Consider the following 19482-nt stretch of genomic DNA (forward strand, 5'->3'; position numbering starts at 1 on the left):
TATGTTATTAAATAATTTTTCTTAAATAATTACCATTTTCGGCTATTGAATTTAATGCCATTGAAGATAATTGCTTATCCATTGGCAATTAACATTTTTCTATTAATAGCCCATAATTAAAAATAATTTACTTATTCATGCTTTTCTTAATGAATGTATTTATTATTATCTATCCATTGTTCGAGAAAAACTATTTTAGTATCTTGAAGAGTATATTATTTCCTCTGAATCTTATGCGAATACTTTATTTATTCTCTGGTTTTTATAAAGTACTGTTATATACAGTTTATGACTTTACTTCATAAATAGTGAGATGTTTCAACCTTTTTCATAATTTTTTTACTCTCTATTTGTACTCTGTAAATTGTTTAATCTATATCGATTTTGACAACTTTAAAATTTCTTTTTCTTTTATTAAATGTCTTCTTCTAGTTAATAAGTGTTTATTTTTAAAAAGTTGAACAATTAAATGAAATTGAATAGATACATTACAAATTTCCAATAAAAAATTCTAATATATAATGATTTTAGCAGCTTTAACAGTTGAAGATACAGGTGCCATCATTGGCTAAAAATAACGCTAACTGTCGCTGGAACTGGAATATTGCCAATTTTTCAGGATTCGGGACTAGACACAGGGCGAGCTCGAGGCTGCCTGGAGGACATTAGGTTAGCAGTAGAGAGGAAGTTTGGGAATCTTGAGCACGACTGGGAACAGTACTTGGGAGGAAGGCGGGAGGAGGAACTGAACAGTAGGGCACTCTGGGATGACAACATGGCTGCTAGTCATAAGGTAAATAAATATCCGTTTTTATCTTGGTGTTTGTAATCAAAGTGCTAAAATAGCAATATTTATCTTTAATTTACTTTAAAGTTCTCTTTTATTTATAATGTTTTTTTAAGAATTTGTATTACATAACATGTGAAGTATGATTGCACTTTAATTTTTAATAACTTACTTTGATGTTTGACCATCATAGTAATTTTACATTAAACATAATTTTGAAAAAGTAAAAGAAAAGCATAATAAATTTACCATTTCTTTTTTCGTAATAATAAAACTGCTTAAAAAAGTTTTATTTGGTTAATACTGTGTTTTAATGTTTTCATAATTTATTTTTTGTAGATTAAATCAAAGAACATATCTATAACATTATAAAGACTCATAAAACATATTACTCTTGTTTTTTGTATTTGCAAAAGAAAACATTATCAGTAATGTTATTCTTGATAAAGACTAACTAAATATATTGCTATCAAATAATTATTGTTATATTAATTTTAATTTTTGGATAGAAAAGGATGCTTATTTTATTGATTATATATTTGGTATTTAAAATCATCTCATAGGAAAAGTTTTATTTTATGAATATTGTGTGCTATAGTTATTTCTTAATTTTTTGTTTTTAGATTGAATTAAAAATAAACTCTAATGCAACTCACCAAACATAATGTTTCTTTCTCTGTCTCTCTCTCTTTTTTTATTTGTTATTTCAAGGAACACTATCTACATTATTATTAGTGTTATTCAGAATACAAACTTACTAAATGTGTTGCTATAAAATTATAGTTTCTACATAGTTTTATCTTTTCAATAGATCAGCTGTCCTGGATGTAATGCAACATATTGCTTTTCGGAAACCTGGATTTTTCATTTTTAAATGAAATAACACATTTTTATAAATTACCCAAAATGTTGATTTTTTTTTAACAAGCAAATTAGTTAAAGTAAAAGTATGTATAATAATTATTATCTGAGATGATACTGATTTTTCTAATATCACTTAATGGTGTTCTAAGGCTCCAAATTACACTTTTACTTTGTGATTTACGCAGGTTTCGTTTTTGTAATATTTTATTTATTTATGAATCATTTATCTTCAATAAAGTTACTAAATATATTGGATTAGTGATTGTAAATTTTAATCAGTCACTCAGTACTATAATGAAAAACAAAGGTATAAAAAGGCAGTCATTGGTATAATGTATTGTTTCCTTTTAAAGTTTTTTCCAATAACTGTTTGAAGAAGTAATAATAATATATTAAAGTTTTGATTTATTAAATCTTATTTTCTATTTTGGTCCTGGTCATTAATTAAATTTTGACTCCAGTGTTTGAAGTTTGTACTTATTTATATTTTAGCCAGATGTGTAAATGACCTATGGATTTATTTTTAGAATAGCTCAAGGATCCAAAATTTAAAAATCTCTTAAACTTTTTATCTAATATGATTGCTGCTCAGTACATACTGGCCTTTGAATTTCTTTGGCATCTCATGTAATTTTATCATAAGGTATAATATATATTCGATTATGCTTGTATATATAGAAAGCCGGTGGGAAACAAAATGAATTAATTAATGACCTAAGTCTAGACGGACATCTGAATGTAAAATCTTTTTTGAACCATTGCCAGTGATCTGAGTTGAACTGTCATTTGTGTGGGTATAATGAACTATACAGACAAGTTTATCCTCTGCAATTTATAAATGCTTGTTTTGTTGTTTGGGACTTATGTCTAATTTCATTAATAATTTTTTTTGAATTACAATTGAAAGAGAATATGTATATTGACTATATAGTTAAAAAATAATGCAAATAAAATTTGAATTTTATATCTTATTTAAAATTCATTTGATATTACTTTACTATTTCTTTTGATGAGGCACTCGTCTGTATGATTCTTTCAAAACTAAATCTTGATAAGGGGAAACTGTTATTATTAGTCACTAAATAACAATTTTATTCTGATCAATCTGTTAATAGACAGTGGATTGGGTGTCGAAGCTGTATGACCAACTGTATCCTGCATTAAATCCTGAGTTACACTCAGCAAGACAATTAGCTGGTCATGTGGAACAGAAACTGAACGCCGTTCTTCCTGAAATAAAGAGGGCTTTGACTGAGATCCAGTTGCGACAGGAAACAGCTCAAGCTCTTTTATCAACAAGTGAGTTAAAATTATTTTACAAGCATTTATTGACTTGTTTCATTGCTTTTGGTTGTATATTAAATCATAGAATAATTGATATTGTTTCTCATCCAACAAAAAAACATTAGTGATTTCAGTTTTACTTCCTAATATATATTCTTGTTTTATTCTACTAAGTAAAATTTTTAAGTTTTAAATAAGTATTTTTACTTCTTAGGACTCTCATAAAAATAATTATATTTTCATAATTCAGGTGATTTTCATGCTCCTAATGACAGTATAACAGACCGTTTACGAGATCTTAGTACCAGACTAAATGCTATTTCTGCTGATTATCAAGTACTTTTGGAGAAAATGCTTACATTTTTTAATAATATATCTCAGGTAAAATAAATATCTTTGTAGTTAATGGTAATGATTAAATTAAAATATTTTTAACTGTCAGTTTACTGAATGGATTTATCCAAACACCATTATTTCAGATTGAAAATCAAATAGAAAGAGGTCAGAGAGAGGAAATAACTTCATTAAGAAGTTTCTCTGAAAATGTTGAGAGCTTTAAAAGAAGTTTGGATGCTGATAGGAGAGCAGTGGCAGCTATGTTTGATCTTTGTCATGCTGAGTGTGCTCTTCTTTTAGAGAGGATAAAAGTACAGGTAATTAATTATTTTAAGATTTTTTGTTTTTTCTAAATGTATCTTACAATTTTAATTTAAGAAATTCCATTTTAATCAATATCTTCTAATCCAGGAAGGTCCAAAAGGAGAAAGTGACGTTCGAACAGTGGAGACATGTGTTGAAAATCTCCGTTACTCTTGGCAGAGGTTATTAACTACCAAGGAAAGTAAATTATCTCAAATGGAAAAGAGAGCAGCTTTTGATTTAAATCTCAGAGAAATAGAGAGAAGTCTTGAAAGTCTTTCTAATAAGTTGATAACATCTAGAGGCTATGGTGAATCACTGAATGAAGCACTGTCAGCCTCTCGTGATTTTGAAGCTTTTGAAACAACTATTCAGGTAAGCTACTCTACTGATCTAATATCAAGTTAATGATTTTGTATAGTAACATATTATTTCTGCTAAACATCCTGAAAACCAAGGTTATTTATAACATCTAGCTTTGAATTATTTATTAAATATTTTAACAACTTTTGTTAGATAAAATTATGAAAATAAAACCGGCTGTGTAATATGCAGAGAGCTAAGTGGCTCAACCAAACATATTTATATTATAAACAGGAAATTAAGTAATATTTAAAATTAACTTATGTTTTGTTGCAAAGCTTTGTCCACTATGAAGTGAGGTAAAGCATGACATAATATCTGGTTTGTTTGTAACTAACTTATGACAGTACTAGGCCCGTTAAGAAATAAAGTAATTAAATGATGAAAACATAAATTTTCTGCTAACTTAACTAATTTAAATCTCTAGAAGGAAAATTAGTTCATATCTTTACTATGTTCGCATTTTACTTTGATAATCTTCTCTTTTTAGTTTTATATAAATGCATCCCCTCAAAGCTAATACATTTGGTAAATTATTAACCTATGAGTAAAAATGAAATATTTTTGATTTTGAAATCCATTCAATATCTGTTTGTTTTGATGGTTGATTTTTCAGCTCATAGAAGTGAAGATAAATGATTTCCTTAGGAGTGGCCAAGATCTATGCAATAAAGATGGTGGAAATGATATTGAAAGAGAATTGTCATTAATTCAACAAAGGTGGAATGATATTAAAGAGCAAGTTAAGCGTGCTCGTTCTAAAATACAACTGACCATTCAGTTGTATTCTCTTGTTCAGGAGGTACTATTTCAATTGTTGTTGTTTTTTTTTAATGACTTATTTAGCATTAAAGGCTGTCAGTAAACAATTCATCATTACAAATGGATTTTTCCTGATCATAATTTATATTAATTATAAATATTCATGATAAATCATTTTAATTTGCAGGCTGAAAACTGGTTTAAGGAAGGCAATCATCTACTCACCACAATCGTACATAGATCAACTTTTGTAAAAACATATGCTGAAGTTAATAAACTTCTTCAAGAGCTTGAAAATTTCTTTAAACCTGGTGAACAAAAACAAAATGAACGAATATCTGAAATTTCAAGGCTCGCCGATGAACTTTATGGTGATTTTCTCATTTTAATAAAATAATTGATTTTAGAAAAAATACCCTCATCCTGTGTATATATTGAATAATAATACAAGCCTTAAGTAACTAAGAAATTTGATACCGATACTAAAAATCCTGCATGCCTGCCTCACTATGACACTACCACATTGTTCCCAAAGAGACTGGTAATGAGACTATGAGTAGCATGCATCTGCATCTTGTAAACCATAGTTCGTAGCAACATGAGGTTGGGTTAATTATCCTTTCCAGATAATCTGTGCTCTTGCAGGGATTTATCTTCATGGTCTATTGTGCCAACAAAAAAAACAAATTTCTTTAGTATTCCCTGCTACATCAAAATGCATAAATTCTGCTAGTAAATGGAATATAAGCCCTTTAAATCAATGTAAAGCTAGTGAGCTGTACATTTTTACTCCAGTTTTTTCGTAATGTCCCTCGTGTTTGTAATAAACTTGCTTATAAAAATTAATTTACATTTTTAAATGCTTAATTAACATCATTATTCATTTTTATGTTTTTCTGATTCCATTTAAACATTATAATTTTAAGTTCAAGTACCAAATACTAATTGAAAAAAAAATAAATAGGTTTGAGTGCATAAAAATCTGTTGGAAGTTTATATACTATAGAATTAAATCAATCTTGGTTAAAAAAGGTTTTTTATTCATTCTATTTCTATAGGTGCTGGGAGTATTATTCCTCATAGTCTTCATCAAGTTAAATGTGAGAATAAGGAAATGTTTGATACATTCAGCCATGTCAGCTCTGAACTAAGGGCTATTTCTGATAAATTGAAATCTCCTTCACCTCAACCTATAATCCAATTCATGGTTAGTTAATAATATTTATTTTTAAAAAAATAATTAAATTAATTTTATCTGTTATTCATCATTTTGTAAAATAATTTTTAAATAATGTAATATATTAAATTTCAAACATCTAAAATATTTTGTATTATCTGAAGCTTTAAATTTCTGTTTTTTTAATCATACAATTTTTGTTAATTTATCTAGGATGTTGATGGTGAGTCAATCCATTCAAGAACAGTTATAAGAGAATATTCTTCAACATTAATTCAAACTGTAAGTTATCTTTTTTATAAAATTATCCTAAATTTCTTTTAAAATTTTGAAGATAGTTACACTAATCTTAGTTATCATTTTATTTATTGTCCAGTTTGAAATTGTAACTTTTTTTTACTTGATTATATCAGTTTGAAGTATGTTTTAAATAATAATAATTCTAGTAATAAATTTTCTAATTACAAAATGTATAAGATTTTTAGTAATTGTTCTTGTTTTTAGATACGTGAAGGTTTAACTCCAAGCCCAGCCTTTAAAATAGAAGAAATTAGAAAGACTCCAAGTCCTCCTCCAAAAAAAGTAAAAGTTGTAGAAGATATCCCTCCATCATTTTCAGATCAGTTGACAAATGCTACTGTCAATGAGGGTTCAAGTTTTGTTTTTAATTGCAAGTAAGGCAATATATTTTTACAATAATATACACATTAAAATCACACATTTAAAAAGTACTGTCTTTCATACACCACCTTTGATTTTAGATCAAACTAAAGATTAATTCTAATATTGTATAAAATTAAATTTAAAAATGTAAATATATATATTTTCACTACACTGTAATACAAAAATAAAATTACTTATAAAACAAAAATAAATAAAACAGGGTAACTGGAAAACCAACTCCCCAAGTGAGGTGGGAGAAGGATGGGGTTATGATTGATGAAAAGAATACAGATTACAAAGTATCTTATTCTGCAAATGGTGAGTGCTCCCTTAGAATTGAAGAAACTTTTACTGAAGACAGTGCTCGTTTCTCTTGTATTGCTAACAACAGTGCAGGATCTGCTGTTACAACTGCAGTACTTTCCGTTGTTGGTAATTATTTAACAAATTATCAAATCTTAGTAAGTTTAAAATTGGAAGTATTCATTCGAAATTTTGTTAATGGTATATTTATTAAAAAATGCAGAATGTTGGCCAGAAGATGTACCATCTCCTCCTGTGTTCATAACACCACTCAATTCTCAAACATTCCATGAAGGGTCTGAAATGAATCTAAGATGTCTTGTGTCTGGTGTTCCTCTCCCTACAGTTCAGGTAGCTATTTTATATTCTTCTTTATATTTTGTCCAGCCTAAACTAAATATTTCTTCTGATGTTTCTTCCAGTTAAATGATATTTCTTATTTTTTGCACTGTAATAATATTTTCAAGTTTAAAGATTACTTATTGATTTAATCTTGCTAGATATTCAAAAGGTATTAACATATATAATTTTAAATATTTTCTAAGTTTGCCATTAACTTAGATCAGTATAGTTTCTTCATTATCTAATGGGTGGGTGGGTACCTACCTATATTTCAAACTTTTAGAATAAATTTAACTATTTTTATTTTTAACATATTTGATTTGTCATTTTAGAATAAAATCTACGGAAGGACTGTGTTAGAAATACATGTATCAAGAAAAATATTTTTGTACATGGCAAAGCGATAGTAATGGATGGGATTTGATAAAATTAATACTGAACCATTTTCAAACTAATTCCCCAAATTTCTTCCAAATTAGGGCTAAACTAGACAAACCGTTTCGAAATGTATAATGAGTAATACCTAGAAAAATATATTTTCGCAATAGTATGTATGTATTATGTATTTAGCAATATGGGTAAGCAATAGTAGTTAATAAAATCTGATAAAATCTCTATAATACCAGCTAGATACTAACCCACATAATCCCTGAAAAATTTCATCAAAATCGGGTAAATGCTTAAACTTAAAATACAAGTGACAATATTCAATTATAAGAACATAAATATTTGGAATTTCCTTTGATTACAAAACTTCATTGCCTTCATTAATGAGGAAGAAAAAATGAATCATCTGTAATTTTTAAATTTTTTTCCTAGTTTTAAAATTTTTTTTTGAAATTGGCATTACTTTTTGTCTTAATACCTTTTTTTAGTGGTATCATGGTAAATTGTGTATTGACAATGAGCAGGCTTATAATATAACATATAATAATGGAGAAGCACTACTGAAAAAGGAAAAAGTAACTCTTAAAGATGATGGAGAATACTCGTGTATTGCAACTAATGTTGTAGGTTCTGAGACCAACCTTTGTAGAGTCTTTGTTAAATGTAAGTATAACAATCTTTAATTTTTCTATTGATCTCTTTAGTTTCATTATTAAGGCTTATAAAAAATCTCAAAGGTATATTTGAGCAAGCTTAAGAGCTCAAAAAATAGATTTTATCTTATTATTTAATATTTTACAATATAATATTTTTACAAAAATAAAAAATTTGGATTGGTAAATGGATTGGTAAAACTATACTTGTCTCAGTGAAATACCAAATACAGAAGTTTTACACTTGTTTTGTTTTAGGTAAAATTAGAGTTTTGACCTACTTTTCAAATGATGCTTACATTTCTAATATTTTTAAGTTGATAATGTTTAATGATTATGTATTTAATAATTTGCTTTAACTAATATAGGCAAGTCGGTAAGCCCATTAAAAACAGTGCCTCCTCCAAAATTTATAAGTGAATTAACAAATGTAATGGCAAGAGCAGGGCAGAAAGTGAGGCTTGATTGTGAAGTAGCCAACGTTGATCGACTAGAATGGACACATGATGGCAGAATTGTCAATGAAACTCCAGAAATTAAAGTAAGGGAATGCTTTTTTGTGTGTTATTATATTTTTTGATAAATAAAACTACTAAATTGATATAGATAATATTTTTCTGATACATAAAACTACTAAATTGATATAGATAATATTTTTCTGATACATAAAACTACTAAATTGATATAGGAAACATTACTCTGACTGTAACTGTATGGCATCAAGGAACAAAAAATCTCAGAGTTGTCCTCTCTCTTAGTTTTAATGATTTTTCCTCTTAAACATATTTTCATAGTTCTTAAAGATTCTCATTTTATTTTCTAAATACATTTTATCATACTTTAAATGATTAGAATTATTATATTAATAAATATTAACAAGAAGAGAAAAAAATTTTTTTTTTTTATAAAATCATGTTACTGCATACAATTCCTATGTTTATTTTACTCTTTTATTATAATTTTTTTGTAATTACAATTATTCAAAAGACATATTTTTAGACATTCATAATTCAAATGAAAAATGTTGACTATTAATATATTACTTCTCTATTATTAATTAGTAGATATTAATTGTTAATTGTTTGTATCTAATTAGGTCTAACTTTAGATGGCTTTATTGGATCTGGCAATCGTACCAGTTTCAGAATCTAGCCTATTCCCGGGGATTGGTATTTGCCAGAAACTGTATCAATCCTATTTGTTCACTTTAAACCATGTTTATTCAAACCCAGCTTATTTCTTCAAATATTTCATTTTGATACTACAAAACTCATAATTAAAAGTCCACAGTTCTGATTTAAAACTAAACAATCTGTTATAGTTTTGTTTTTTTTAATTACCAAATATTTTTATTGGATAATTTCAAATGTATTAATGACTGGACTGATAATTCAGTCCCGACTGGCGAAATTATTTAAATATCAAAGGAATTTATGAATGATTACCAAATATATAGAGATAGATAGATAAAAAAAAAAAAGATATGTAGCAATAGAAACAGAAGAAATTCTCAATTTTTTTTATCAATCTTGATTGAAAAACATCTTATTTGATGGAAAAGTAGTTTTGTTCAGGGTAGACATTTTAATGTGATTTTCTAACTTGTTTTTATAATTCCTGAAATGATTTATTAAAAGATAATTTAATTAATTTTCAGATAAATGTTACCACACAATATTCTCTGTTCATTTTTTAATCTATCTAACAATAATATTATTTACATCTTCCTATAGCAGTAATTTGATTATGCATAACTATATCTTATGTCCAACTATGTTTAAATATACATATCGCCTTCGGTTTTCTTAGATAGTACCCATATTAAACAGTTTTTTTTTTTTTTTTTCAAGAATATAAATAACATATCATATTCATTGAAGAAATGAGTGAATGAAGGTGCTGTTATGAACATATGTGTTAGAGAAAAATTTAATTTGTAAGTTCTGAAAAAGTTACTGTAAAAAAATTAGATTATTCTTCAAAGCAAATATCTCTATTTTACCTAAAATGTTACATAACATCATCCATTTATTTCTTCAATTGTTACTTGTCAGATATGATGTATATAACATAAATATAAAAAACTAACTTCAATTATTTTATTGCTATGGTTCATTTTACAAGCAATTTTACAAATTGCTTACGTTATTTGAAACCCAATATAAAAACTAAGCTTATTATTACTACTAGGATTATTTTGGTTTTTATTAATAAATGCAAGCCCAGTGATAAAAAAAATACTACTGAAATATGCTATTGACATTATTTTAATGCTACTAATCTAACTAAGCTATTATCATCTAAAATTTGGCACTAAACCAATAAAAGATCAAATGCTTGCTGTGCCTTTGCTGGATTATGTCTCTTGGCACTATTTTTGTCTTTGGTGTAAATAAGTAAAATGGTCGACATAGTAAAGTAATCAGGAGACAGATAGGCAGAGTTGCATTCCCTGTCAACTACAGGAACCCGTTTGAGGCTGCTTTGATTAAATATATAGGCCAAGCTAGTAACTTTGGAAGCTCCAGCCTTCTGGCTCAACTAATTTTAGATTATTTATTTTAGCTCGAGCTATAATTCATGTCTGATGTGGGTGCATCATTAAAAATATCATATCATAATTTTTATTTTGTTTTTAAAAATATCCTGTAGATCATGAAATATAACAGGAAAAAAAAAAGAATTTCCCTTTAAAAAACACTACTAAACTATAACATAGCACAATGCCAACAAGAAATGTTTTGGATTCATATTTAAATTATTACGAATTAGAAGATGTTTTTAAAAAAAATGAAGTAAATAATCTTGTTTAATAGGAACTAAATTATGAATGAATTTACAAGGTTGAATTAAATTTTGTTTAATGTTAAAATTATTTGTTATGTTTTTTTGAGTATATTAAAAATATCCTGTAGATCGTGAAATTTAACAGAAAAAAAAAAAGAATTTCCCTTTAAAGAAACGCTACTAAACTATAACATAGCACAATGCCAACAAGAAATGTTTTGCATTCATATTTAAATTATTACAAATTAATTATTTGAAAAAAAGTAAGTAAATAATCTTATTTTATAGGAACTGAATTATGAATGAATTACAAGGTTGAATTATTAAATTTTGTTTAATATTAAAATTATTTGTTATGTTTTTTTGAGTATATTAAAAATATCCTGTAAATCGTAAAATTTAACAGAAAAAAAAATTCCCTTTAAAAACACTACTAAACTATAACATAGCACTATGCCAACAAGAAAAGTTTTGCATTCATATTTAAATTATTACGAATTAGAAGATGTTTGTAACAAAAAAAGGAAGTAAATAATCTTATTTAATTGGAACTGAATTATGAATGAATTACAAGGTTGAATTAAATTTTGTTTAATGTTAAAATTATTTGTTATGTTTTTATAGTATATTAATAGCTCGTAGCTTTTGGTTTTAATCTGCTGATAATTCATATATATTCAATTTAACTAAACTTTTAATATATATTGTACACAGATTTTGTGCTAAAAATTAAAATTTTTAAATTATTCCTATTTTTCTTCCTCTGGTTTTTATTTATTGCTGATTTAAAAAAAAAATAATAATAAACTTATCATATTTATTTAAATGGAAATAGAATATTTTAGAGACTGTTAACTATGCTTTTGAGTTAATTAAAAAAAAACAAACTAAGAAGCTATAGGATGGTATGACTGTATTTATTAAATGATTTCGTTACTTTTTACTTCTTTTTATTGTAATTAAACTATTAATAAATAATTATGATTAACAAAATGTTCACACTTTTTCCTTCAATTTAAAATTAAAATAAATTTTCTTTTAAAATACTGCTGGTAATGTAATGTTATAAAAATATTTGGCCTGATCCTAATCAGACTACTTCTCCCTTGCCCTACTGTTCTAGAGGTGTATGTTGATACTGGGCCAAGCTGGGCACCACAACAGGCCAAGTTTAAACCTCCCCGCACCAAACAGGATCAACTTTCTGCCACCAACTTTTTTAGGCTTGTCTTCCTTTCATACATTTTAATTTTTTGTGCACTTTTACATTTTTATACATCAAAATCCAATAGTTTTTCACTTTTATGAATAATGGTTGAAATATGATTAATTTATTGGTTTACATGTACATTTGTGTTGTGTTTTGAAGATTCCATCCTATTTTTTTCTCTCCATATTTGACTTAAAAAAGAGTAAGTATTATTACTTTTTTTTGTTAGTGGTTCACTTATTTTAAAATTGAATGTTAGTGATAGTTCATTTTTAAATTTGTTCTATTTAGTCCAATATAGGTCACTATGCTAATTTGCTTTAGGTCAGAACTTCATTCACATGAGGATTTTTATTTGATAACACATAATTAGTATAGTAAATTATTCTAACAGTATTATTTAACAAATAAATATGAATGAAGTGGAATAAATCATGAAAAATCAAAAACAATTTATTGGTCTTTGACTTTTTTTTTTAATAAACTTACATTAATTTCATTATACTTAGTTTTTATGTTGTAACTAAATGCTAATTTTTAATTATTACATTACCTCTCCTGTTTTCTATATTTTACTGAAAACTCTACTTTCTATTACATAGTACCTCTATAATAGTCAATACATTTCTTTGGAAGAATTTTTTTTTTTTAATTTCTTACGTTCCACAATAAATGGTAATATATATTCTGATCACTGTTCTATTCAATTCCTAGTGTTTTCTTAATTCTTAGTAAGGAAGTTTAGTTATGTTTTATGGATGATATCTAATGGCCTGTTAATAATTTAGGATTTTTATAAAGTTGTATAGTGTTTGGCATTTGAGCATCAGGAAAAAGTCATATAGTAAGAGTTTTATGATACATATAGACCACGTTCCAAAAAAAAAGAACCAACCCTCAAATTCTCAAAATACAAGTAAATGCCATATAGTCCAGTCAACCATATGGAGATTAGAAAGATATCTCAATAGAAAGTAATAGTAATTTCTTTACAACTTTTCTTTTTAACATTTTTCAATGTTCAGAAGCTACCTCTTTTAGTCTATTGCGTTTTAGTCAAGGTTTAGAGAAGTTCCGAAAATTTGCTCATTTATATTTTTTCAGGGTCCTGTTTACCAATTTCAACTTTGTGACCTCAATTTTTCCAAAATTATAACAACAAAAAAAGACGAATTAATATATTTTTTGTTTATAACTTGAACACCATGTATTATTCTATATTCAATTAGATACTGAAACACAGAAACTAAAATTACCTCTGCAATGTTGATTATAATGATTTTGTTTTTGATTTTTTTTAGCAAATTTGTTTTAAAATGAGCTTAAGTCAAAACTATGAGATGAAAGTCATATGGAGATCAGAAAGAGATCTTGGCTGAGAAGTTTGCTATCAAAAAGTTGAAATTCATAATAGGAGTCCCAAAAAACATATATAAGCAATTTTAAGAACTATTCTAAAACTTTCGAGTTCACCTTTTGTTCCGCATTTGACTGGACTGTATTCCTTATCATAATTGCACTTGCCTCAAAATAGAGCAGCCAAGGAAAAAAAATCATTAAAGTTAAAATTGTCGATAATTTTTTCTTCTTTGATCAAGCATAAAATAATCTATGCATAACAATAAATGGTTTTAGAAGCAAAATAAAAATATATTTATTTTTTAATATATTTTTACCAAACAAAATGAAGTTTCAAGTTGAAAACTGTGAGCATTACCCTAAAAAACATCAATGAGTGAATTTTCCGGAATTCCCATAAACTTTCCACCAAGATCCCTTTCTGGTCCTCTTTTGACTGAATCCCAGTAGACTTAGAGTTGGTTACTCCAAATGGATGTCCCAGACAAAAATAATGTTGAGAATTAACTTTTACATTTCTCTTGATTAATTAAATGTAGTATTGTTAGATTGCCAAAAAAAAGTAAGTAATTTTGCATTTTTTTTTTTTTATATTTCTGGAAACATTGGAGGTCTCAAACTTGAAATTCCTATTGTATCTCAAAAAAAGCATAAATGGCTTAATTTTCAAAACTTTTCAGATAAAAGAACCATTTTTTCCTGTTTTTTGTCTTACAGAAAAAATCCAAACCTCGAGCCACATTGTTATACCATCCATGAACTGATTATGAAAATACTGAACATGGAACAATCCACAAAAATGAGTTAATATCTCAGAATTAGAAATTATTTAAAGGACCATCTTTGCTTAAAATGTCTCTTTAATATTCTCTTAGGCAGTGATCAGTACCTATATAGTGTTATTTATGAATACTTTATTGACTCTTATCCATTTGTTTCAGTTCATTCATTATGTGGCCAGGTCGCTTTCTAAAAGTTGTGGTTCATAAATTCTAGAGACCAAACAAAATAAATAAATTGCAAAAATAAATTTAATCAACTGTTTATGTTGTAATAATTTACCATTTTTTATTAACAAATTATTCCTAATGTGTTTTTTTTTTTTCAAATAAGCATGATTCCACTTAATATTACTCTGTGTTTATTTCCTGAATGTATTAGCACATATATTAATAATACAATTTACCGAGTCAAAAAACTAATAACATACTAATTATACACCTAGATTATACATTATACACATGTAAGGAATTCTTTAGTATGTAAAGTCATGCTCAAATCCAGATTTATGACGGAAATAATCTATTTTGGGTTCATAGATATATTATATAATTTTGATTTGCATACTCAAATTGGATAAAATTCTGTTGTTGCAGCTGATACAAGAAGGGACCAAAGTTAACTTAGTCATTACTGAAGCATTCCCAAAAGATGCAGGTGTTTACTCTTTAAAGGCAATAAATAAAGGTAATTTACTTTCACTAATCAAGTAGTTATTTCAACAATTTAGGTGTATCTTTTTCTTATTTAAATGTAAACCATACCAAACAAATAATAATGAAGTGATGGTTAAATATTGATAAAATAAAGTGTAAAGAGATAATTGAATATAGTCAAAATTAAATAAACAAAAAATATATTTATTCTACAATTAATAAAAAAAAAAAATTTAAAAGGCATTATATTTATTAAATGATAAGAAAAATCAGTGTCTTAAAGGTTGACTTTTATTATTAATATTCCTTCTTGTTTAATTAGGAAATAAATTTCCTAAATAGTTATCTGTTTCTCCAAATTAATTATGGTTGCAAAGTACCATTATTTATTTAGTCTCAGAAATTTTTTAATTGCTCATTGCAAAAGTCAGATCATTGTAATTATTAATAGTTTACCAATTTTAGATCCATGATTAAAAAATATGTCTATTGAAGCTTGTCCTGAAATCCTATTAGCAAAGCTATTTCTTACCTTTTAGTCCAAGAGGTTGTGCAAAAATATTGATATTATCTAATCAAAAAGTTTGGTAGCACTTTTTTGAATCTTTATTGCATTGCCAATAAAGAAATAAGAGTATGCCAGTCAGATCATGCTACCTGCGAAACTGGCGGCTGTTTCAAAACATAAACAAAATTAATTTTTCATTCAGAGCTCCATATCTTTAAAACTACATATAACGCTAAAAAACCTAACAGAACATCATTTAAGTACATTTTCTAAAATATGAGCCCTAGTAGAACTGTATATGTTCAATCCTTCCCGAGATACAGTTTTTTAAAAAGCAATATTTCATAATGAAATGACAAATTTAAAGTATTATAATTTTATTTCTAAAAGATATGGTAGTATATTGTAACTGTTATATTTTAATTATTTATTTTTCCTAATGATGCAGTCAGCAACCATTTCTGTAATTATTAATTAATTTTTATGTCCTGGGATTTTTAAGTATTTTGTATTATAATCATCTCGAAAATCAGTAAATCAGAAATGTATCATATGAAGATTAATTTTACTGATTTATTCATGAATGGCTCTTCATATTGCTCAGTAATTAAACAATATTTCATAGTAAGATACTATGAAATCGAATCTCATATTTAATGTATTTTGATTAACATTTCATTAATGATGTATTCAATATATGATTGTGTTGGTTTTATTTAATCAGAAGATGTTTGATAAGCTAATGTAATTTTGATAAAATAACAATTTATGTTAGATCTTACTATTAGTTGTATGGAAAAGTAAATTTGTTCTAGTACGGTGGTTCCCAACCCTTTTTTTGACAACAGAATGCTTTTGGTAGAAGTAGAAAAATGACAGAATCGTTTTGGTAGAGGTTGGAAAATGATGGAAGAAGTAGGAAAAAGTGCAGAATACTTTTGATAGAAGTAGAAAAATGGCAGAATTTCTACATTATCATTTGATAAAATAAAGTTATCTGTCTTAAAAGTGTAATCTAAGAAAGTTTAGGAATCCTACACAACACCTGTGCAAAAAAAAATTGAAAAAATCTGAGATGGTAAGTCTCAAAACTATGTTGAGTTGATGTGGAATGACCCAGTCCTAAATCTTTTCGCAGAACTCCTAAAGGAAGCTAGTGGAACCTCTGTTGGGAACCATTGCTCTAGTATCATAAAATAAATATATTATTGTTAAATCTGTTCTATTCTGTTGCTGTTTCAGTAATTGGGTTTAAAATTTAATTAGATTTTTAATAAAAATAAAAATTGAATTAGGTAATTAGGTTAAAAATTATAATTTTTTATTGCAATTATTACCATAAGTAGTCCGTTTGTAGAATTTGTATTAATTCTAATTCTAATAATTCAGTTTGTTAATTGAATTTGAATGTAGAAATTGATTAAATTTCATTTACTTTTAAATTATAAGAGGTTTATCCCTTTTATTTATTTTATTTTATTTCTTTTATGTTTTCCTGTTTTAAAATAGTTGAATTAATGGTTAATGGGCTGAATCAAAGGAATTAAATTTAAAATGTAAATTTAACTCTGTTAAACATAAGGTAAAAATCCATTTTACATATTCCCTACTATCTATTTTGGAAACTACTCTATCTTTATAGATTTATTGCAATTGTTTTCTGCATTTCTTTGCAATACAGGTGGCAGTACAGTATCTACAGGAACGTTGACAGTGAAGGGGCGGCTGCCTGAGGAAAGTTCTGACACTGACTTAACTGAGGAAATGGAACCAGCTAGACCTGTACTTCAGGTCCCTCTAAAAGATCAGTCAGTGTTTGAGGGGAAAAAGGTTCGCCTCGACTGCGTAATTGTAGCCCAGCCCGAGCCTGAAGTATGTTCCCTATTCTCATTTTTGCTTATCTGTTATTATGTGTTGTAAAATGTAAATTATATAATTTAATGATAGTTAGTGAATTAAGGTAGCTGGGAGAACGAAAACTAATCAATAAAGTAATCTATACATTAATCTATTTCCTTATTGATTGAATAGTGAGTTGTTTACTTTTATTTTTGTATTTATTATAAAACTCAGCTCAATTGTTTAGTTTAGTATTAATTTTTATTTAGATACTTGTCATTTTAAATTTTAATATGTATTAGGTGATTTGGTATCATAACAATCAGCCGGTAAAAGAATCACCGGACATCCAGCTAGTCTTCCATGGTGACAGATGCTCTTTGATCATTGAAGAGGCTCTAGTTGAAGATTCTGGAACTTACAGAGTTGTAGCTATTAATTCTGCTGGTGAGGCAACTTCACAATGCACCCTCAATGTAACAGGTCAGTTCAGAACAAATGTTAAATTATGTTGTGTTTAACATGATAATTACTGTAGTAATGATAATCTTAGCTGGTGATTCACCTTTTTTGCATTTATTATTATACGCCACTGTTTATCAAAAATTTAAAAAAACATAAGAAAGTTTTTGGTTTTGCTTAGACTGTTCAACCTGAATTATATCATTATTATACTTCATTTGCCTCAAATAAAAGCCCATTTAAAAAATGTGAACTGCTTTTTTACTTTCTCTTACTTTTATATACAATATATAGCAAGGGGAAGTATTGCAATCATGACAAAATTTTGAATTTCAGTTTTCAATGGAAAAACATATTTCCATTGAGCAAGGCCTGCAAAATAGGGTGTATGTGTGCGTGAATAGTCTAGCTGAAAAAATAAAAAGTGGTACGGACCTGGAAATACATATTTAAGACTGGTATATCTGAAACTTTTCCATTAAAATTGACCGACAGGAAGTGTCAATTTATAATTTTGATTTTACACTTCTTTATCATTTTCTCCAAAACGATTTTAACAATTTTTGTTAAACTCCTGATATGAATGAACAATTAAGCAGTCTTTGATATCAGTAAGGTCCTATCCTCATTGAAATAGTCTGACTGGGCTTAAATAATTAATTTACAAAAAGCTTCCTTCTAAGTATTCTCAATTTTGCTTTTTGAAATAATTCACCATTATTAGCAGTAATTACCAATGGAGAAACATAAAATTGAAAGAATTTTATAATTAACTAAAGAAAAGGAAAACATTTTTTTTGTGTATGTGTTTCCATGGTTTTTAAGATAACAGTCAAAACTTTTTGACTAATTTCTTAACTATCATGGCAAAACAAAACGAGTAGTAGTAGTTTTTTTTTACTCTTTGTAAATAGTAAAGAAGTTCTTGGATTTGAAAGGAGTGGTGATTTCAACTCAAAGTAGGATGCTTAGTGAAACTTGTGATTCATGAACTGTACTAGATTTTTTTAATATCTATTGAAGGCTTTTGTGATATTCATCAAATCTTAACATGTTCCAAGATCTAAATTATTTTATGAAATTTTAATTTTTGTCTGCCGAAATTTTGTTTATAAGATTTAATCTTCCTAGAAGAAAAAAAAATCTGGAAATACCCTTACATACATATAGTAAAAGAATTTAACTATATGAAGAATTACATAAAAAAAAAAAATGATTTAAACTTTTTTTTTATCTTTTATATTGCACTTCCTTTTTCAGTTGATTGTAATGTTAAACCTGGAATTGAAAAAAGTACTCCTAATTTTACCATATTTTGAAAAGTTTTTTGAGGAAATTTGAGGAAATATTTTTAAAATTTGTTTATTGTTAAAGCTGTGGATAAGAAAGCTGAACCGAAGCCAACTTTCCCTGAAGTAGTTGAAGAAGGTAAACCAGTCTTTAAGAAGCTTCTTTCTGATACATTGGTAAAGGTTGGGGACACAGTGTGCCTTGAATGTGTTGTTGATGGTAAGCCGACTCCTACAGTTACCTGGTCCTTAAACAACACGGAACTCCTCCAATCTAATAGAATACATGTATGATATTTTGTATTTAATTTAATTCATTTTAAAACTAAAATAATACAATTTATTTGATTTTATAATTTTTTAAAATT

The 19482-nt window shown here is 26.9% G+C and overlaps 1 protein-coding gene across 6 annotated transcripts in view; it reads left to right on the forward strand.

Moving 5' to 3' along the window:
* LOC106678806 (uncharacterized) overlaps positions 1-19482 on the forward strand; it is a 286482-nt gene that overhangs the window by 243652 nt on the left and 23348 nt on the right. For all 6 annotated transcript variants that reach the window (XM_067049279.1, XM_067049281.1, XM_067049285.1 and 3 more), the window contains 18 exons: positions 620-793; positions 2767-2950; positions 3186-3316; positions 3415-3588; positions 3683-3949; positions 4554-4739; positions 4887-5070; positions 5758-5906; positions 6090-6158; positions 6381-6550; positions 6760-6971; positions 7066-7193; positions 8060-8234; positions 8593-8765; positions 14957-15047; positions 17206-17396; positions 17666-17846; positions 19200-19402. In XM_067049279.1, coding sequence (XP_066905380.1) covers positions 620-793; positions 2767-2950; positions 3186-3316; positions 3415-3588; positions 3683-3949; positions 4554-4739; positions 4887-5070; positions 5758-5906; positions 6090-6158; positions 6381-6550; positions 6760-6971; positions 7066-7193; positions 8060-8234; positions 8593-8765; positions 14957-15047; positions 17206-17396; positions 17666-17846; positions 19200-19402 — 3042 coding nt within the window. The remainder of the gene's footprint in view (positions 1-619; positions 794-2766; positions 2951-3185; positions 3317-3414; positions 3589-3682; positions 3950-4553; positions 4740-4886; positions 5071-5757; positions 5907-6089; positions 6159-6380; positions 6551-6759; positions 6972-7065; positions 7194-8059; positions 8235-8592; positions 8766-14956; positions 15048-17205; positions 17397-17665; positions 17847-19199; positions 19403-19482) is intronic.

The sequence above is a fragment of the Halyomorpha halys genome, unplaced genomic scaffold, assembly GCF_000696795.3.
Source record: "Halyomorpha halys isolate HHAL.00 unplaced genomic scaffold, Hhal_1.1 Scaffold161.1, whole genome shotgun sequence".
NCBI classification, from domain to species: Eukaryota; Metazoa; Arthropoda; class Insecta; order Hemiptera; family Pentatomidae; genus Halyomorpha; species Halyomorpha halys.